Here is a 21,900-nt window from a genome sequence, read left to right as displayed (position 1 = left end):
GGAAGTTAGAATGCGAAATCTGTTTTGATTATGAATTGAACAAATTCTACCACTATCTAACCAGCCCTGTACTCACCGTCTGTGATCTGGTTCTCCTCAGCCTGCTTCTCCTCCAGTCTCTCGCCCTGATCCTGGTGATCACATGACGCTGTCTCTTCCAAAGTCACGGTCTTCTCTTGATCTTGGTTTTCGTCATCCCCCTCTTCTTCCTCCTCTTGTCTCTGTGGCTCTTCTTTCTCTTTGTTTCTCAGGTTATCAAAGCATTTTTTATCCATCGGCAGTTTGTTGTTGTCTTGGGATACAAAATAAAGGCTTTTAAAACAGATATATGACTGAGATTGGTACATTATGTCTTTTGTCTTCTCTGAACATACGTATTTTACTATGCACTGTATGTGAGCTTACCTGAAGCGGGAGCCACACTGTTGAGCCAATAACAGGGCAAGAGGGGGAAGTAAAATGGTCGACCGATTCCATATTGGCCTGTGATGAAACAATGCAATATATGAGCTACAGGAAATGAATCAAATTGGATGAAAGCCTTCATTTTTCCCTTTTTCACTGACCAGGGAAGACATTGTCCAGGTACCAGGCCAGCACGGCATACAGCACAGTGTCCAGGCCCATCATGCAGATGGAGGTGAGAAAGGAGAACTCGTCCCCCTCCAGAGGACTGGTCTGGATGTTGTCCCACTGCAGACCCAGGCCCTGCTCTTCGTACCGCGAAAGGTACTCCGTCCCAAAGCCAAACGCCACCTGGGACAAAAGACTCTGCGAAAAGATGCAATGGTCAACTCATCTTATTTCTACATACAGGTCCCGTTCCTTCATCAGCTAACGTTGAGTTCAGCTGCCTGAATTTAATTATAACCGTGTTAAATTAAACACTATGACCAAGAAGTTTTTATGTGTTGTGGTAAAAACTAAAAAAGGGAAAAGGTTGCTTCCTCTAACTGATAATACACAAGTCAAGAATTGAAGATTCAGTGCAAGTAAATCCTGTGCCATAGATGAAATTGGTCAAATACTCTACTTTTTCAACAAAGCATGTTCCCTTTAAAGAGGAAACCCACCGCCAAGATCTTCATGTCCTTGGTGATGTGGTCTTGCCAGGCAAAGCAGAAGATGTGCGGGAGGTAAAGGGCAAAGTAAATGATGCCACAGCAGGCTGCTGCCAGGTTGGCCTGGTTGAAGAAGACGCTGAGGAGGAAGCATTGCATGATGGTGGCCGTGGTGAAAGTGAGCAGGAAAAGGAAGAGGATGACGCCGTTGCTGTAGTTCAGTACCCGTCCCGTCTAAAGGCCAGAGACAGAGAATCAGGGTTTTTAGTTGCAATTCATGGAATCAGAATAACAGAACATACTCACTGTGTGAAAGCAAATGGACACAATCATAAAAGTTATCTTATCTTAGTTATATATCAATTATGTTATTTCCTGCAAAATACAAAGGGACTACAGATGAAAGTTACTAAATAAATATACACTGCTTTTTTTTCCAGCTAAATAAACATGAAATAATTGTTGGCATTGTGTTTCTAATATGGTAAGTTAAATGTTGTGTGCAATATTTTGTTATTTTTATGTACAAAATTGAGGGGAAAATTCCAGTCCAGGAAATTCTGTTTTATAATCAATATGTTGTAAGCAAATGTGTTCACATGTATTTTGGATTTTCATTTGAATAAAACACATTTTGTTCATTGACTATTTGAAATTTATGGAATCCTTATATTATTATTATTGTCCACTAGAGGTCAGAATAGCCTCACAACAATATGTCAGCTGAGCCCCCGGCTGGCAACAAGAGAAGACTTGTGACTCTTACAACATGGGGGAGTTGATCATTGACTGGTACATTCCGGCAAACCTGTTGACATAATTCCCATGATGTCATGGTATTCTTCCATCAATGATTTATATGTGAGAAGGCCACTACTGTTACTTCAAGGAAATAATTATGGTAATGATTCAGTTACAGTCATTATTTTCCAAGCTGCTACGTATTCTTTGAACAGCCTCAATGGAGCTAATGAAACTGCGCAGGTATGAGGATCTTTAGTAGCTTGTTTTTGAAAATCCTTCCTCACCATGATGATGGCGGTGAGGAGAGCAGTGCTGGTGCCCATCACGAGGAAGCTGTCAATAAACCAGGTGGACCAGATAACGCCGTTGGTGACCCCCATGGCCTTCAGGGTCTCCTTCAGCCGTAATTCCTTCTCCAGCACAATACTTTTGACTATCATGGACACAGAGTAGACCCAGGCCAGTACCATGAAGATGGGGAAACAGCGATTCAATGTCAACATGAAGCTGGAGAAAGAGGGGGAAGTAGAAATAAGATGAAGGACATGGAGAAAGTCACTCGCGTAAGGACAGAAAAAAATGTGTGATGTGTGTAATCAGGTTCCTTATAAAAGAGTAGTTAACTAAATAGTGCAATGCTAAGTTGTTATAGTAATAATAGTATTTCCGAAGTTTCTGTACAAGTCAGCAAAACATTCTACGATGGCTTTCAAAAGGGATTGAATTTTCTTTTGCATTCATTAAATGATCACTTTCCACTTACAGATCATCCACATAACAAGGGTAGGGCATCTGCTGTAGGTAAACACCAAGTGGCCACTGCTTTCCTGTCTGAGTCTTGATGATCCCATGCTCTATTATGTCCTGGAGGTAAGCAAAGCCGCCCCAAACATAGCGGAAGTCATCCATAGGATCCGCTCTGGGGCCGGGATCCCAATACCTGAGCAATACACGCATAGTTAGTCTTTAAGTCACTCGTCATCATACTAAACCCATCATTTGCATTTGACTTTGATTCTAACCTGTCTTTGACCTTATTGGTGCGCTCCACTGCATCAATATCCATACGGATCTTGAACTTAACATGAGGTGGGACATTGGTGGTCCAAGTGTGCATATTTACAAAGACGAGGCCTGCCCAGAACTTGCTGTCCTCCAACAGGTCCAAGGCCCAATTTGTGATGGTGTCCTCATCGGGGACAGCCACAAACTTATCCAGGAGGACACACTGGGGCAGAACGAACAGGACAAAAAACAGTCATATAGATAAACAGGATATTCAAACAAACAAGTGTTTTCCCTTTCAGTCACTTACTTGAGTTTCAAATACATTACATTACAATTCTTTGGCTAAAAAAGTCAACAATCCAGCAATCAAAAGCGGATTTGAAAGTGAAACATATTGATAATTAAACTGGTTTTCTTTTGAACAGTATTTTGTCTAAACTGGTTTGATCACGTGAGGAAAATCTTGCTCAAAATAGTACATTAAATGACCTCATTGGTAATGTATCTGGTTGTAGAAATGAGTTAAACCATGTCTTGGTAAATTGTCTGAAACAACCTTGCAACTGTTTGAGGCTGTACTAACTGTATCCACATAGGTGCTTAAGGCTAAATGCTACAATGCTACATCTGCCTCAGGTTTATATTATTGATATACTGTATATGCCAAAACATTATATTTTTTATAACCAAAAACAAATATTTCCATCCTTAGTAGCGCCATGCTGCTAGCGTGCCAGTGTTGCTTTAGCCAGTGGGATCTACACTCCGCATCAGTGGTTGTCTCTTCCCTGCAAAGCGTGTCTGATATAGCTATTCACTCTACCCTTATGCAAATAGGGAGGGCTCTGATCCAAAAACAAACACTCCAAACAACTATTTAACCTTGCGATCCCATGGACAGATACCCCCCCCCCCCCCCCCCAAAACAGTTATGCATCCAAAATGCGTGTACACAATGTACACTAAACACACCCAACTAATTATTCAAATCTCAAAGAGCGTCCCTTAATTTGCCCGAGCATTCACCTACTAACACTGCAGCAGTGTTATGTATGCATGCCACCAACGTGCAGCCAACCAGCCATCAAGCCCATGGTCATTGTTGTCGTCTTATAATGGATGGTGGTTGGAGTGACAGCTGGAGCTAATCGGCCTCAATCGCTCCCACTCTGGCCGTCACACTCAAGTGGTGTAAGCTTCAACTTGGACAAAAACAAAGAGGACCAACCATCCACCATGCCATAGCCCAAGGTGCCCCCCCCATGTCACCCCCCAGTGTGATAGGGCCCATATCCCGATTAGCCTCCTCAAGGAAAGGGAGTGATTTGAACTTTGTCTCAAACGCATTGGTCCACCAAATGTGGAGGGCATTCACAAGAGAAAGTTTATGATGTTTTTGTGTTGTTTTTTTTTTTAAATCCTCCACTGCGCCAGCAATAAAACAAAAGAGACTTGGTAGCGAGTTTGCTGCAATGGCTCTCGCCCACCTGGCTGGGCTTCCCGGTCTCTGAGGTGGCATACAAACTGCCACCGCCTGAAGACAGCTCATATAATGCTTACGTCACGTAAAGAATAGCATTGAGCACAACATAGTGCTGAGCCAACCGGGGTATTGAAATCAACAAGTGACTTGGTTTAATTGGATTATTCCATGAAAAGGCTTTTTGTAAAAATTGACGCCTCAGGTGGAGTGAAGCATTCTTGCCTTCGGAGCCCGAACGGGGAGGGGGGGGGGGGGGAGTGGGGGGAGAGGTTGGCAAAAACAATCCTGACAACTTAATTCTCATCGGAAAATTTGGAGCCGGCATTATTTGGCATTCTCACACACATTCTTCAAACTCCAGGCAACGGCATTTGAGAGGCAAATGATGCCTGCCGCAGGAAAATGCTCAAAGTGTTTTACTCACTTCCCCGTACTGGTTGAGCGTCCGTATGAACCGGTCCGTGAGGTTGAAGATGTCTCGCCAGTCCAAATCAGGCAGCCCGGGCGGCCGGTCCTCTGGTGGGCCGTTGTAGAGGAAGTTGAGGATGTGTTTGGAGGAGAACGGGGCCTCCTCTAGACTCCTGTCAATGAAATCCGTCACCGATGGATTGCAGATGGTGTCCTAAACACAACAGGGAGAAAGGGAGTAGGTTCTATTTTCCCCAGGGTTTTTTTTAAGTATGATGTTCTTGAGACTACAAACACAACAAATATTTGACAAAAGCAAGACAAAGAGGAAAGACAAAGCAGCACTAATGGAACAAAAATGAACCTATTCAAAGCTATCAGATTGTTATGGAATGTGTCTTTCATAGACAAGGCTATAAAAGTAATGGGGTTAAGAGGAGGGGAACTGATTACAATAAATAAAACAAAATTGATAGGTAATGTAAATTGAATGGAATGTAAGCAAAGAAAAGTTCATTAGGTGGGGTTTACAGGAAGGTCAACTGGAGAAAATAAGAGGAATGATAGAAAATGATACAGAGGCAGATACCAGATGGGTAGATAAGGTTTTATATTCAAGCAGGAATCTTAGTGAACTGATGAGACCTCAGTAAAAATTAGCAGTTAGAAAAAGAATAGGATAAAATCACCTCATTTAAAAGGTCAATAGTTTAGCGTTGTATGTTACGTATGTAAGATGACATTTTACACCACCGTTGAAAGCAACTGGCAGTTTTAAGCAAGTCCAAGTTCAGTCACACTATATTGCAGCCCTACCCGGATCATGTTGACTTGGACTCCATCTTGGAAAAAAGCCCAGATCTGAGGAGCCACTTCCTCCCAAGCCTTTCCCATCGTCCTCAGCCTCTCCAGCTCCTCAAATGTTGTGTTTGCCTGCAGGAGAGATCGAAATGTGTGTTGCTGTGAAGGGTCGGGCGTCTCAAACTTGGAAGGATAGGAAATGAACATGCACGAATAACTAGTCTCACAAATGCCCACATGGGTGCACAAATATAAGAAATATAGGAACAAATATAGAAAAACATGTTGAGTGGGGCTTAAAATCCACTCATGATTACGCATGGTCGTACACACATTGTCAGCGTTCCTAATCTTCTGCTACGTACCATTCCCACATCAAACTCTCTGTGAGAACGGGCTACGCAAAGACAACACACACATTCTCACACAAACAGTTCCTGCGGGCATGTTCAGATAACCGGCAAATGTGCAACAAATCACTAAATATTTACTGCACGCTTATCACTAAAACCCTGGATGTGTGTACAGTGCCTTGTGTGGAAAATACCAAAGGCTGGCTATTTCAGTAGTCAGTCATGTGCAGTGGGGGATAAAAGTGCTCAAGAGTACACCCAATTAAACGCCTTCCTCTTGTGTGTGTCTGATTTTGGGTGACAATGCGGACAATGGAGCCGGGGTGACAATGGAGGCTGTTGGTGACTGCTGGCCGAATGCATTCAGCCTGTCCAGTGAATCCCAGTTAGTTTCCCACAAGTGAGTGCTTCCTCATTTCCCGGGGCAGTTTTTAAACGGCAAGCGCAAGCAGGGGGAGGCCTGGGGGTTTCCTGGAGGTGAATTTGTAAAGTGGCGGAATGTTGTAGTTGGCCAAGACTATTTTTGGTGTTTTCTGCCAAAGTTTGCACACACGTACAGTACATATGGAGCAATAAAGTGAGCACTTGTGGCAAGTTTAGTTTCATACAACTATTTTTAAAGGCTACTAAATGAAATATCGGCGATGGCAAACTTGCATTGTGCATCTTCACACAAAAGCAATGAGAAGTGTGTAAAACGCGTGTTTAAATGCTTCACTTCACTACTGAAACATGCGACGCATGACAGAGTCAAGGGAAAGATGACAAAGAGCCTGTGGAGGCTGCGTTTCGGGCTCGTAAAGTCATGGATTAACCCCTTAGTCATTACTTTCGCAATTAAGATCCCAATCTGAGCGAAGGGCCAAACAAAGAGGGCATTAAGGTCAGGGAAGGGGAAAGCAAAGTGTGTCCATCTCTCTTTGTGTGTGTGATCCCACGTCTTCGAGGACAGACTCTTTCTGCTTACACTACACAGCAAAGACTGTGGCGCCAGTGGACTGTGGTGGTCGACCACAGCCGATCAGCCCGTGTTCTTCCATTAAAACCAAGCCACCCATGACCGCGGCCCCCCCCCCGAAGGGCTTTGACCGGCACGTATCTACATCTAAATACAAAGGGCTGGACATGACATGAGGAAAGCTGATCTCCCTTTGAGGGAAATGCATTGTTTACCGCTCCGGGCTTGCTTGCACACAAAAGCGGGACATCCTCTAAAAAGTAGTTATCTGTCTTTTTCATTCGTTCTCTACGTGAGTGAGCACATGCCACATTTGATTTATCTGTTTGATAATAGCAGCAACTAATTAGTTCTTACAACATATTTTAAATATATTAAAAAAAAGAATCTCGCCAAAGTAAAATGCATCAAGTCCTTCACGTCTAAAGGAAAGTTTAACAATAGAGTTATGTATCATTTACTGCAGAATCCCTGCAAAAATAGTTAAGTGTTAGAAACACTGGTTCTACGCCATTTCTGTGGATAAATGCATCCACAGAGTGACTGATGCTGCTTACATTTTGCACGATCTGCCTGACAGCCTGCGAGTCCGGAGCGTAGAGGATCCGTCCCATCAGCATGGGCTTCACAGAGTTCCACACAATCTTGGTGACGGGGTTTGACTCCAGCTCCTTCATCATATCATTGCAGAAAGGAGCTGTAGGGCAAGGTTGTGCATTATAAACTTAATACATGCAATCGAAATACAATATGGGTAGTGGATAAATCATTTGAATGCTCATCTAGCCAGGTGAAGATTAGAATTAAACTCTTCAAAAATAGTAACAGCTGATATAGAGAATTCACAAATGTATGTACTTTGTTTTATGTTTATTCGAAATGTGTTTGGGTGACAAGTTTGACTGAAATCCTTCCTTCTCAGAGAGAAAATTGAAGTTGCAGTATACAAATGCAGAGAGTCTGTCATACTAAACCAGACAATCAATTGATATTAAAATCCACATATTAGAGTATAGCTCTAAAACGAACAGAGGTTGTTCCAGTTTTAACAACAAACCCCTGGTTCTAAAGCAAAGCCAAAAGCAAAACGCCTACTCTAACATCAGTCTCGGTAACATACTTGTGATTTATATGTTTGTACTCACTGGTGCTGTTGTCGTACGTGTACTGGTGCTGTGGCCTGTGGCTGCTGATGCCCAGGAAAGCTTTGTAGTTATTGTCCTCGTACCAGTTAAAGGAGGAGACTTGGGAGAAAGCGCCCTCAGTGTAGCCACATACCAGGCTGGAGGCGGCAGCCATCACCTCCCTGAATGAAAGATTGTTCTGGAAGAGAGGAGTCACGACCCGGAGAAGCTCCCTGGAGCTATTCCTCTGGTACAACTGTGGAAAGATAGGAACGTAATAAAAAGAGCTTAAATTAGAGTTACTATGTGTGAAGGAGCAACCCCAGTGGATTAATCGGTAACAGAGGACCACCTGTTTGCCATATAAAAGTATAAGATAGGAATGTTCAGTTCACCCTGATGCCTTTTTTTCAATTTGTATTTGTAAATAAACCGAGGAATTAAATGCTCCTATAAGTCTTCCCCTCACTGATGTATATAATTGCCTCTTAATTAACAGGAGAACGCATCATCAGAAAGCTGAAAATAGGGCTGTTTTGGGATATTCTGGGTAGTGACACTATGGAACCTTACATTATAATCACCCTGACAACTATATTTATTGTGTTGTTTGTTTCTTGGCCTTGATCGGTCACACAGTTTCACGTCTTGTGTCCTCTGTCTACGGACAAGACAAAGACAAGTGTCGTGCCAACAGGATGTCAGACTGTCAGCAACCTGAAAGACCCCATGGAAACAGTCACAACAAACAAACCTCGTTTTCTGCACACCCACCAAATGTTTGAAATGAAGGGAACACAACTTAACAACTTGCATGGATACAACTTAATATATATATTTGTAATCCATACACAAACAGATCCTTGGCTTCCATTGGGACGGTCCCATAGTGATGATGTGTGTGTCGTGCTGTTCTGCATTTAGCCTTCCTATTACGCACTAAATGATATCCCACTGCTGTCTGTTTGCTGGAAAACTCAGGGAAGGGAAGCAACTGTTTCCTGACAGCTAAAAATGGCAAGCGGTGAACTTTGAATGGTACTAGACGGACGCATCCCTTACCTCTCGCAGTTTGTCCGAGAATGCAGAGACAACTTGTACCCAGCGTTGGATTTCGATGCCTTCAGAGTGATTATCCAGCACAAGGGGAAGCTGAAGAGAAACATCCTTTTACCATGAGTGCTTTTCTGTTTCTCCTAATCACACATTTACCCCAAACCTGACACAGAGGAAGTCACTAATATCCCGTCGCTCTCTCTTTGTTTTGATGATCAAAGAGGAACAGAAGACACCGGCCCTTGATGAAAGCCCAGTTGCAGTTTGAAGTATTTGGATAAATAGTGTTTTTATAATTAGGTTCTGTCAGATGCAGTGGAGAGACATATTTATTTATGACCTCATTGCTTTCATGTCAAATGTCATAAAAATGCTTTTTATGCTAAACATGTTATACACAAAATAATGAATTAAAACAATGACATTTGGTGATAAAATATACAGTTAAATAAACATGTTTTGGCATTAAATGCTGGCAAAAAAGCACTTTTGTTGCTATACCCGAAGACAGCGACAGCCAGGAGACTCAACACATGCGGCCCTGTCCCATGTGACTGATCCCCGATGGCGAGGAGGCAGAGGTCAGCCGTTGTTGCCTTCGGTCTCAGCGTGGTCTGTGTTTACTCAAAGTGCCCCGTGATTACCGAAGAGAGGAGTGTTCCTCCGCTAAGCTAATTACAGACGGAGGCCGCGTCTGCCTGCTCAGCTTATCTTTGAATCACACCGGACCTATTTGAAGCATGATGGCAGAACCTCAGCGCACTTACAATTAAGCACCTTGCAGGCAAAATAAGGCCCTGCTTGAATGTTCTATGGTCTTTGTGGTGCTGTATTCTGCTGAATTGTAAGTGTGGTATCGGTAGTTCTAATGTTTGAAGGATGAAATCACAGGTGGACAACTGGAGTTTAACCTGCAACTCAATATCTGAGTAGTTACTGGTAATATTTTGATAGACACATGTTTTTAACTAGCAGGGTATTTTTTTGTCAAAAACACTTTGCATGTAATCTTTTTGATATTGCAAACTACAGCATATAATTACGGGGTGAAATGTTGAAATATTGAAATACTGTCACTTGAAGTGCATTTAACATGCTTATCTGTAATGTACACACGTGTTTTCTTGTAAGGCAAAGTTCCACTATGCTCATTCCTGGAGCATAGTAGACTTCATTTACCTAATACACATGCCAACTTGCATTTCCCTGGGAACCATTTGTCCCAACTTGTGAGTCATAGTCTCGGGAAAAAATATTACGTGCGGCCTCTGACCATAATTGCACCCAGTAGGCGAGTGTGGACTTGTTAGGTTTCGTTTAAGCTGTGATTTGAGCGCAAACTGTCACTGGGAAGTCAGAGATAGGTCAAAACCTTTAGTTTACGCACCGAATGTACAAAATATCAGCAAGGATTTCTGACACAGAGTTAAAGCTTTATAACAAAGGGGTATAATTAAATCAAGATGACTCTTTTTTTATGTTTTGTTCAACACATTTGGCTGTAAAATGCAGACAATGAAAATAATCTGTTGTTATTATGATTGATTTTACAATTTAAATGACGCATTTTCAACATGTGGATGCCATTTTGATTCATGGGGCTTTTATTTAAGTGCTTTATCAACTTGAATCATAAAGATTCATTATTAAGCCAAGCACAGAAGTTAACGCTTACATGGCTCTGCTTCATAATTGTTTTTCCAACGTAGTTGCTTATGACAGCTTAACCTCAAGTCATTCAGGCGGCTTTTGGCTCAACCGTCAGTGAATAGCCACTGAAGATCTTGGCAAGCAGTCTAAAAAACAAGGCAAAAAGCTGGATGGGACTCGTCAGACCTCCATACTGGCCTTTCTGATTCAGCTTATGGCAACGAGCCTTGGCACACGGTATATTCTGGTAACACCAGAGCCAACACTCACCAGTCTGAAGAGCTTGAAAAAGTCAACATTTGCATAGAATTTGTCCTCAATGATCTGTAGCCTTTGTGGGGTGAGGATGCACATGGCATTACGAACACTGTGGAGTCCTCTGCGGCTGGGGAAGATGAGGAATCGCTCCAGCAGGGTCAGGCTGCAGGCAATGTCCTTTAAATGCAAGGCTGGGACCCCAAAGACAAACTGCAGAAACGTGTAAGTAGACAGAGGATGTGGGTACGTTGAGAATTGGAGGGAGTACAAATCCAAATCAATTTGATTATCAGCAAACATACCAGGTTGATTTAATGCAAAACAATTATGTATCAAAAACACTATCAAAAGTTCATATTTACTTTGCAGTTAAATATTTAATATTTATTCCAACATGAAAACAGCAGTGAATAACACAGGAAAATCCTCCAGTCCAATTCAGTATAAAATAAAAAACACATAAATTCAGTATAATATAAAAAACATATCAAATAATAATCAGCATAATATTATATATACTGTGCAGTCGTTTCGTCCGTTTGAATGGCCATCAGATCCTTCTTACAGAATGTCATCCGCCTACCAGCCATGACGAGAACACGCAAACTTGGGGCAAAACCAATGTTGCCCCAGGCTGAGTCTATTTAAGGATGCTAGTTGGTTGAATTGTATGTCACACATTTTTTAATTTAATCAGAAATTGGCCAAAGTGTTTCTTAGACAAATGACAGGGAGGAACATGCAGGAAAAGCATCTATGTTCCGCAGATATCATATTTGACCAATATTACTCTGTGCAGCAATAAGTGGAGCGGCGCCCCGATGCCACTTGCAGCCAACAGCCTTTGGAAGACTGCCATAACGCGCTATGAGTGCACAGAAGGCTGCTCAACATGACAAAAAACAAGTAAATCCATATTTTTTAAATGACCTCTTATGTTGTGAGGAAATATAAAACAAACAGCAACAATTGCAGATCATTTTGGAGGTTGCCGGGGTTACGTGACATGTTTCAGCAAATTGGTGAACGATTCACATTCATTCCATTTTTAACCCTTTTATTGTCTCAAGCACAACATCAGGTGACGTCAGTGAGTCTTAAATGGGGACATTCTGATTGTGCCATTGTTGGAGCATCACAATGACCTCGCACTTTTTGAAAGTTTTGGGCTCCGGAAGTGAGTTTCACATTCGTTCACTCCATTGAGGTGTCAGAAAACCCTCATCAAAAGAGTTAAACGTCAACAAAGTTTTCGCATTGTTCGGTTATTTACGAGAATACTTTCAGTCCAAAGAATTGCTTTAGGTATCTACAGCGTGGTGTGGGAAAAGAAAATGTGGGGTCCAGGCTGGCAGATGGTGGCGGTGTTATCTTAATCGGTTGTAATTGCAACACTAGACAAGTTTCGCAAAATATTGTTGAAAGACGACGCAGATGTTTTCTTAGCTACCTCACCCAGTCTTGTGTGTGTGTGTGTGTGTGTGTGTGTGTGTGTGTGTGTGTGTGTGTGTGTGTGTGTGTGTGTGTGTGTGTGTGCCTGTTTACCTGTTCAGGCCTGATTTGGGCACTGACTAGCTGATACACCACAGACTCTGTCAGAGGAATGTCTCGAAGCAGGAATGATGTCAGAGTCTCGTCGTCCTTCAGGATGGTCTCCACTTTTACACCTCGGCCTGCATCGACACACAGAAGGAGGTGGCGGGAATGAAAATCCTCCCGTTCGAACAATACGACAAACGCCGCAGACATAAATATGACGTTTCCCTCCACAAAACCCCACTGAATGTGTAATCCAGTGTATACTGAAAAACCTGGGCACACAAATTGGGCAAGTTTTGACAAATGTGTGTTATTAAAAGGTTACGAACATCAGATGAGGACACTCTACCTCTGCACAGTCTCATTATTCAGCGACTTGTCTGTGCATGAAGAAAATGTACCCTGTCACACAAACCGCTGCTTTGAATCCAGGTTCAGCCCCACAGAGATTGACTTGGTTTGTGTTGAGATTTTCATGCACCCACTTGAAAACACAAAGGAACCAACCAGAGGACATCGGGGTAAATATTGAGGGAAAAAAAGCTAAAGAATACAAAATAAAATGACATTGATACATGTTTCTGTTTCCATTCAGGAAGTGATGGGTGATAAATACCAGACGGACCAGTTTGCCAACATCACAAATTACAAAATGATACTTTCTCTTTTGATGGTAACTACTGTACTTGCTTTTGGGGGTTAGGTTGTGCACACCAGGGGCAAATGTACGATGCCTTGATTACTGAAACAAAGCTTGCTTTACTGTCATTTGTAGACTTTGTTAAGTAGATTAAACAAAAAAAAGTTAATTAGTAAACTAATGAGGGGCTGGTAGGTTAGCTCCAGTCTTTGTGCTAAGCTAAGCTTGACATTTACAGAACAAGAAGCAACCAACCAAGGCCTTGCACATGAGTTTTCTGTTCCATGATTTTTCTTATTAATGTTAATGTCTTTTCAACAATTACACAACTTGGTTACTGAATTCAGTTTTCCTTCCTGGACCCCATGGGAACCTGAGTGGAATGTGGATCCATATCTCTGTTAGCTGTGTTTGTCCATCAACATTTTTCTCCATGAGAGTAGCAGCACAGAGAGCAAGCAGACATAATCATTCACAGGCTGGAATGCACTCAGTCTCATTCCAACGCCATCGTAAACATTTTATCCTTTGCTGGGAAACATGACCGTTTGGATCTATATCTATACGCTAATATGAATGAATGGTTTTTAAGGTGCGTCCGCATTTCTACTGTAATGTTTTTTCATGGAGACAAGAGCATGTTTGGAGGGTGTGTGAATTGCTTTCCCACCAAATAACCAACACACTGGTGGTAAAAGTAAGCAGCTTTTGTAATGGGACTCTCTTTAACCCATGCTATGTGATCCTGCTAGAGGCTTCGCAGCTATGACGAATGGGAAAAGGTGTCAAATATGATGTAGGGTCTGATTTTTGATTAGATGATGCTCCCAATTCATGATTTGAAGGTTGTCCATTTTCCTCACAGAAAAGTACCAGTAGGACACTAGGAATAGCTAAATATTGCAGTAAATTAAGATTTGTTCAGATTTCAATATATATAATAAAAAAAAATTTACTGAGTAACTTCATGTAACAATTTACCAGATGAACCTGGCAGACTTTGGGTTTGGTTTGATGGACAGTTGTGCTTTTTCACCGTGTTGATGGAAGGCTGCAGCACTGACCTGAGACCTGTTCAGGATGGGTGCGAAGAGTGTCCATGAAGTTACTCATGGCATTAAGGTCTCTCCAGAGGCGCCCGATCTGCTGAACCTCCGGGTCGCTAAAAAGAAGCTTGCGGGCATCTGTGTAGAACCGAGCCAATCTGGGGTCAATGACAAACCACAGACACATTATTCGTGTGCAGCAGCAAAATAAAACCATATGCTTTCACATATGAGTGTATGCACGCACACACACAGTGTTGGGAAAGTTCACAAATTTTAAAATTAACTAGTTCAGTTCATAGTTCAAACTTAAATATTTGAACTAAGTTCACAGTTTCAACTAGTTCAGTTCTTTTTTTCCATACGTTGCTGCAAGCTATTATTTTTTTTTAATGATTGCCACAGCCCAAAACCAGACAGCAATTATTTTATCAGTTTTAACACTGAAGCTATGCATCAGATTTAATCTTCATATCCAATTTTGAATCCTTATCCAACCAGGGTTTACATTAGCATTGAGGGGATTGTTGCTTTAATGTTGCTGTCCATTCACTCCACACTAGCAGCAGCTGCAGCGTTCACCCCTACAGTACATTCTCTAACACGTGCTGCTTGAATGGTCTTTTTTAAATAAGGAATTATTAAAAGAAAAACAGTTATCATTAAGGTGCAAATGTTTGCAAAGAAAGGTCAGATTCCTCCCATCCTCACCGACCTTGTCAGTCACTTCATAAAACTCTTTTAAATTATTATACGCCGCCTCTTTGCTATACGCAGCTGTCGCCTCCATGCATTTCTTTTCTTTTTTGATGACGCATGCGCGGTGCGACACTGGTGGCTGGTGTTGCCAGATTGGGTGTTTTTTCCGCTACTTATTAAGGCGCGTTTACGGTGTGTTTTCTATAGAAATCTGGCACCCCATTGAACAACGTTAACCTGAACGAACGCGCCGTTCATAAACACCAGAATGAACGAGTTCACAGTAACGTTCATCGGGCATTAATACAGTACGTTCAGTTCACGTTCGCCCAAAATATGAACGAGTTCATGAACTATCGTTCAATGAACGCGTTCAGGCACAACACTGCACACACACACAACAAAGAAACAGAATCCAGAGACATTTAAACATAATCACATTCACTTCACTGCAAAACGCTCCCCTATCATTTGGTCCGATTCAGAACATCTGGTTTTAAACAACCTCTAGCAGCTCAGGGTAATTCTTACATTGAGTTGTTGTAGTTGGACACGAGGCCGGGAGATTCACCCCGGGTGGGGTACTGAAAACAAGGGTTGTTGGCATTACAGAAGATTCCCTGGATCCATGGCAGGACCCCTGCGGAGGGCATGGCCTTGTTGGGGAAGTGGCCTGGTACGGAGGAGATAGTGTATACTTTAGGTGCGTCACACACAACTAATTTGGGGATATTTATGAGTGAGACTTTCATACATCAAATGTTTTTTATGTTTTCGGGTAGAAAGACGTTTGCATACACTCATTTTGACGGTAGAGGGGATTCACTCGTCTTAGCCATACTAGACCCATGAACAGCATAACAGGCCACATGATCTCCATGAACAAACGCACCTGGGTGGAGAGCACAACAAAAGGTTTTCAACAACTGCATCTTTTTCTAAATGTGGTTTGAAGACTGAGTGAATCAGTCAGATGTTTGACTTTTTGTAAAAAAAAAAACTATGAAAAAAAGGATCTCCAATGGATATATATATATATAGTTAATTATATATATTATTATAGTTATAGTTATTGGTGAAGGGGTCCAATAGGCCAATAATACTATGTTCTGTATGAAAAAGTGGAAGAAACAGAAAAAACAGACGAGTAGCTAAAATAGAAAGTAAGCTAAAGGATAAAAGATATATTTTAAGCTATTTTATTATATCTAAGAAGAAGTAATTGCCCTTTTAGCCAACTGCAACTCCTTTATGGGTAAATGAAGTGTACAATTGATGGATGAGTGGATTTTACCCTTTGCCTCCTGCGGATAGTCCAGTTCTTCCACAGCAGGAGTTTGACCTCTTTTCCTGCCCCCATGGTGCCTCTTTCTCACCCCCACAGGGGCTGGCACCAGCCAGCAAACCTGGATTCAACCATTCCACAATGCTCTTACCAAGTCAATGAAGCTACCTCCAGCTTTACAAAAACAGGTTTGACTTAATAGATCATTTGTATTCGGAAGGCTGGATTTTGTTAATAAACTGCGTCTATCCTTTAAATACGGCACGTTAGCACCAGCAAAAGCTCTGAAAGGAGGTCAATGAACTCAAGACGCTTCACATGGTCATTATTATGAGACCTTTGAACATGCTCTAAAGACTCTCTGTACTATTCATGGTTAACCTCAGTACACTGTATATTACACATTACTAGTACATGCAACAATAGCAGCTTGATTTTTTTCAAGTAAGGGATAATTACGGTGAAATGTTGTGGCTACATAATTAGTAGTTAAAAACACATTGGATACATCCCAAAGCATTGCTATATAGTAGAATGACATATAACTTACCTCGGAAGAACACTTGCACTGTGGATCGATACCAAATTCAGAAAGCGTAACAGCACATATTCCACCGAGTGCTCCTCGGGGTGCACTGCTACACAGGCAGACCGTGTGAATAGTTAAGCAGATTGATTTTAATCTTCTTTTCCAGTGCTGGGAAACTCCAAATGCTGATGAGAGCATTAGCAGAGGCCTAAATGACCTAACTGCCTGGCCTACTTTATATTGCATAACCCCACCTGTTAGAATCCCACGACTGGTAACAATTAATGTGCGACTTTTAATTACAATTCAACATATTTTAGCATATCTATAAATCCACAGGCTGACAGTTTTTCTTGCTAAATAATACAATTGCATTATGTCTAGTCATCTTGGGAATAATTCTTCTTTGTTAAATACAGTTGCTGCAAGTTTTACATTTAAGGGAAAAAGAAACACTGACTGAATGTAATTTGTCAGATATATTTTAATAAGTTACAAATGGGTGTTTCATGTACCAGTTTTTTTTTTTTTTTACTCTGAACCTTTCAACATTCTGCCAACCTTGTACATTAACATGAATAACAGATACCATTTAAATAAATGATGCACTTCCTGTTACAAAGAACATGTAAGGCTTAGGTTACTGATAAAACTAATTCAGATGTAAAAAAGAAAGAATGCTTTGGCTATTATGAAATGTAAAAGTTATATCAAAATAAGAAAGATAATACCATTATACAATCCAGTGGCATTTCTAAAAGCTTTTCAGATCAGTGTAAGTTGACACCGTACAAGTTCAACAGTATAAAAACGAGTGGATGTTTACCCTTTGCAACTGGTGCTTTATAACGTTACCCGATGCTAATGCAGATACTCAGTACAGCATTTAACAAAGGTCATTAAATGGATTTATACACAAGTTATTTGTAACATCATTAATTACAACCTAAATGTAACAGTTCATAAAACATTTGGACTATAAGTGGGTAGAAACTGACTCGGAGAGATTTGTGGAGTATTGATAAGTGCACCCACCTTTGTTTCAGTGTTGTGGCTACATGTTTTAAAAACTTTAATTTTTGGTATATAAACAAACATAGTGAGTCTGTAGGAGCTTGGTAGAAAATATTCACATAAAATTTAAATTGCACAGTTTAAAAAAATATATAAATATACTGACCGGGTGCCAGAGTGTAGTGAGCAAGAGATTGGTAAATGAAATATAGGTGAATTACGTCAAAGAATATGCAACATTTTAAGTGCATCTTGTTTGTCTGTTTAGGACCGGTGGCCAACACTGAAGCGCATGTGGAAATTGCCAAGTCAATTGCAGATGTTTCTTACCATCTGTATATTAATATATGGCCCACATTGTTGCTGTCCGAGCACTGTTGTGTCTGGATCTCAGGTGGTCACACAAAATGAGCCTCCCGATGTTCTACCTCTTGGAGGCGCCTGGGCCGCAGTCTCTGGTACACCGGTTTGGCCTGGTTGGGGCTCAGTTCCTCCAGGCTCGAGCTGGGAGACTGAGACATGGCTGCCTGGTCACCTTCGTCATCTTCCTCAAGAGGCTCATCTACAGAGACCTCTATCTCAATCCCCTCCTCTTCCTCCTCCTCCTCCTCCTCATCATCATCCCCCTCCTCCTCCTCCTCCTCATCATCTTCTTCTTCCTCTGCGCTGTTAGCTGATGGACAGCTCTGCAGCTCTTTAACTTTGCTCCCCGACGGGGGCTTGTAGAAGGTCCCTGGGGGCGGCTGAAGCGTCCTGGGGGCCCTAAAACCTGTCGCGACAGGGTTGTACTTGGTGAGATTGTCCTCCCTTCTTAAAATCCTGCTCGGTCGCACTGCAACCGTGTAAGGTCGGTTAGGGAAGAGGGTGCTTATGCTCCCAGTGGATCCCAGAGTGAAAGAGGATGAAGACACCGGCACAGCCGCCGACACGGTGCTTGCATCCACGGCTGTACTCTCTGCGGGAGAACTGGCCATGATTCGGACAGTCCTGGCAGCAACATCGTGCTTGTACTGTTTGTCCCAAGTCCTGCGTAACGTCTGGGTGTCAATAAATGTGCCCCGGTAATGTGTGGCCGCTCGCAATTTTGTGTTCTCGGTTTCGTCCACCTCTTCGATGGGTTGGTCTTGGTCGGCGCTGTTTCGCGTGTTGTTCTCGTCGATCTGTCCTCGGCTGAGGACCCGTTCAGCCGGCAGGCTCGCTGGCCGGGAGGAGAGTTTGTTGCGAGGGTGTCGAAGCTGGACCCTGGGCACAGCGATGGGCTGAGGACGACACGGGCCTCCCTCGGCGGGTTTGGGGACGTCTGATGGCGAAAGCCCACGGAAGTCCTCCAAATCCACTTCATCGACTTTGAATAGAGAGATTAGCAACAGGTTAAACATTAACATATTAAGTAAAACAGTGTGATCGTTTAGAGAAAAATACAGCAGCTAGTGTACTCAAAAAAAAAGAAAAAAATATATTTTTTGTAATAATACTGACCAGGTTCAAAATCACTTCCATTGAGGCGGGGCAGTGACTCCTGAACCTCCGCCAATAAGTGGGAAGAAGGAATAATGGAAGAATGCCTCTTATACACCTTGGAGCTCTGCTGTGACGACATGACGGTCAAGAATAGGGACAGAGACAAAAGTGTTAATATTAAAAAACAAATAGATGAATGTGCTGTATACAATATCGATGTTAAAACAACTGACCTCCTTAATGTCTCCCAGCGACTTGGAGTGTCTGCTCAGCAGCTGCTCATTCGCCTGGTGGGCGTGGCGGGGTCGACCGTCAATCTTTGTGGGCGAGGTGGGGCTCAGTGGGCTCAGGGGGGTGTCGAAGATCATCTGGTAGTGCCTGATCAGAAGTTCAACCACGAGTGCCTGATACGGGTAGTCGACCAGTGAGGAGAGGGAGACCTCGGCGTCCGCCTGCCTCGGTTTGATCAGCGTTGGGCCAAAGATGATACCCAGGTTGCTGGCTGTCATCTTATTCTCCTCCGATTGCTCCGTCACTCTGCAGAGACAACATTATTGCTTTATATATATATATTCTCATATATTCATCTATTCAATGGCGTGCTATGTTTTTTTAAAGCACAATAACCACATTCCTACTTGTAAAAACGACCATTTTAATAATGCATTTGACAAAAATGGCTGCTGTACCGATGCAGATGCTCTATGAGGAACTGCAGGGTCTTGTAATGAACAGGGGGCAGCTGTCTCAGTAGGTCTTTGATCTTGAAGAGGATCCGGTTCAGGTCCACGCTGACCTGAGCTGGGGTCACTGTGGTAGGACTACGTCTCAATGTTTCCAGTTCCTCCACAATGACACTCTGACTTTCCTTGGCCAGGCCGATAAAGTCGTTATAATATCGGAACAGGATGAGTGGCTCTGGAAGCTGCATAGGAAAAAAAATAAAATAAAATGAAACAAGGAAGTTAATAATAAACAGACTATTGAATAGTTTGAGTAAATAGACAAGTTGGACTAAATTAGAGAAGAGATAAGCATTTCGGGGGTGAGGGGAAGAGTTGGGTACCAAAAATAAACAAGACAAATAAACACTGCTGCGGTACATGCAGAGGACCATTTTTGGGGGGGTGGAAGTCCATTTAAAGTACCCTAATGTTTATTATGGAAAGGAAGGAAGCCCACCTGTCTCAGATAGAGTTTGAGTACGTTGCTGATGTCGTGGGGGTAAAGTTCGGACAGCTCCACCAGGTCCTTGCCATTCTCAAAGGCCTGACAAAGCTTCTCTACCCGAGACTTGGCACCATTCACGCGGTAGATACCCTATCACAGCAAAACAACAACAAAAACTAAAGTTAGCCAACGCGGGGAAATTGGATGCAATTTTGTGGATCACCATGCCACCACTGGGTTATTACTGTGGCCTATTATTATATTAGGATGAATTTTCTGTTTAACAAGAAAGTTTATTAGCATTAATTTAGTGCATTCAGCAATCTGGTGCCAGGATTTAAACATGTAGGTCTAGTATGTCATTATTTCTTTAAAAAAAAAACATTGTATATACAATATGTATATATTTATCATATTATTGTATCCTCTTTAGGGAAGCCAAAGAGAAACATCACAACAATCAGCAATTTGGAATTCACATTTTTGACTTATTCTACCTTTATATTCAGAGCTCTGTTCTCGATTTCCGATGTACACTTCCTTATGATGAAGGGGATGCCGTCCTGACTGTTCTTAGCTGCCTGTGTGAAATCAATGCCGAAGAGATGGAGCTTCCCCTGGAGCTTCTTATGGCCGCACTGGATGGCCAGGGTTTCCAGACACTTCTTGTGGCAGGCTATGGAACACTGCAAACACAATAACTCTGTTATTAAAGTTGAACATTTTGATTAATATTAAAAGAAAAACCAACAGGAAAATCTGGGATAAAGCTGTGAAATAATACATACAAAACTCATCAAAACAAAATAAATGACGTGGACCATTTTCTACATCTCTACTCGTCACAGCTTTGGCACAGAGACATTCACTCTAAAGTAGTTTGGTGGTGACCTACCCTTTAAAGTGAAGATGGGGGGAGTAACCCCTTGAACCAATGCCATGGAATGATTCCAAACACTGCAGTCATATTGTTACTTCATCTCAATGCGTCTACCACTACAAACTTTCCCATTAACAGTTCTGTTATGTTCTTAAAAATGAAAAGAAACTGGATCTAAAATAAACAAGGGGTAACAAAAAGCCTTCAGTCTCCACTGGCCGATCCCCGACTGAGACCAGTCAGAGGATTGGGTCCCTGAGGAGAGCCTTCGGACACATTCAAATGTTCCCTTCATTCTAACGAGGGACGAGGTGGGCTCGCTCTTTTGTTTTCGTTAGAATTTTTCAGACCATTACTGATAAAGAAGCCAGTGTGAAACGTTGGTACTTGAAATACTCTGCATGCTGTTGAGACGCTCGGTCAAAGTCCAAAAAGGAACTCATGGTTGGTGTTTTGTCCCAGTAGTTTTAAAAAAAAAAATGGGGGGAAAAAAAACAATTACCTCCTCACACTCCGCTCCGTGAAACACTACCAGGCCGTCGCACTCTCTGCACTTTGACGGCGCCCTAAGCTTCCTCAGCTTGTGGGTTTGAGCCGCCTTGGACATCTGGGTGTTCCTAAAGGGACCCGGAGAGCTGGCCGTCTCGATTATTATCTCACTCAACCCTAGAGAGAGGAGGGAGAGAAAGAACAAACCAAACCTCAGTAAGAGCACGCTCCTCTCTTCTTGCAC

At 42.3% G+C, this 21,900-nt stretch overlaps 2 protein-coding genes across 5 annotated transcripts in view; both read right to left on the bottom strand.

Moving 5' to 3' along the window:
- abca4a (ATP-binding cassette, sub-family A (ABC1), member 4a) overlaps positions 1-16,234 on the bottom strand; it is a 28,803-nt gene extending 12,569 nt beyond the window's left edge. Inside the window, exons 1-18 of the mRNA XM_062559362.1 lie at positions 16,123-16,234; positions 15,627-15,720; positions 15,360-15,501; positions 14,148-14,287; positions 12,450-12,577; positions 10,917-11,114; positions 9,003-9,092; positions 7,962-8,196; positions 7,374-7,513; positions 5,521-5,637; positions 4,721-4,918; positions 2,828-3,033; positions 2,569-2,745; positions 2,090-2,312; positions 1,074-1,295; positions 567-771; positions 406-483; positions 77-292 (exon numbers count right to left, since the gene is read on the bottom strand). Coding sequence (XP_062415346.1) covers positions 77-292; positions 406-483; positions 567-771; positions 1,074-1,295; positions 2,090-2,312; positions 2,569-2,745; positions 2,828-3,033; positions 4,721-4,918; positions 5,521-5,637; positions 7,374-7,513; positions 7,962-8,196; positions 9,003-9,092; positions 10,917-11,114; positions 12,450-12,577; positions 14,148-14,287; positions 15,360-15,501; positions 15,627-15,720; positions 16,123-16,188 — 2,875 coding nt within the window. The 5' untranslated portion in view covers positions 16,189-16,234. The remainder of the gene's footprint in view (positions 1-76; positions 293-405; positions 484-566; positions 772-1,073; positions 1,296-2,089; positions 2,313-2,568; positions 2,746-2,827; positions 3,034-4,720; positions 4,919-5,520; positions 5,638-7,373; positions 7,514-7,961; positions 8,197-9,002; positions 9,093-10,916; positions 11,115-12,449; positions 12,578-14,147; positions 14,288-15,359; positions 15,502-15,626; positions 15,721-16,122) is intronic.
- Positions 16,235-17,058: 824 nt separating this feature from the next.
- arhgap29a (Rho GTPase activating protein 29a) overlaps positions 17,059-21,900 on the bottom strand; it is a 28,351-nt gene continuing 23,509 nt past the window's right edge. For 2 of the 4 annotated variants that reach the window (XM_037455306.2, XM_037455305.2), the window contains exons 15-21: positions 21,670-21,833; positions 20,785-20,973; positions 20,300-20,437; positions 19,807-20,042; positions 19,351-19,654; positions 19,136-19,244; positions 17,067-19,001 (exon numbers count right to left, since the gene is read on the bottom strand). In XM_037455306.2, coding sequence (XP_037311203.2) covers positions 18,055-19,001; positions 19,136-19,244; positions 19,351-19,654; positions 19,807-20,042; positions 20,300-20,437; positions 20,785-20,973; positions 21,670-21,833 — 2,087 coding nt within the window. In that variant the 3' untranslated portion in view covers positions 17,067-18,054. Of the gene's footprint in view, positions 19,002-19,135; positions 19,245-19,350; positions 19,655-19,806; positions 20,043-20,299; positions 20,438-20,784; positions 20,974-21,669; positions 21,834-21,900 lie in introns of all 4 variants that reach the window. The other 2 variants (XM_037455304.2, XM_037455303.2) reach the window with 2 other exon arrangements.

The sequence above is a fragment of the Pungitius pungitius genome, chromosome 19 (assembly GCF_949316345.1).
Source record: "Pungitius pungitius chromosome 19, fPunPun2.1, whole genome shotgun sequence".
Lineage (NCBI taxonomy): Eukaryota > Metazoa > Chordata > Actinopteri > Perciformes > Gasterosteidae > Pungitius > Pungitius pungitius.
This window is presented reverse-complemented; position numbering and strand designations above follow the sequence as displayed.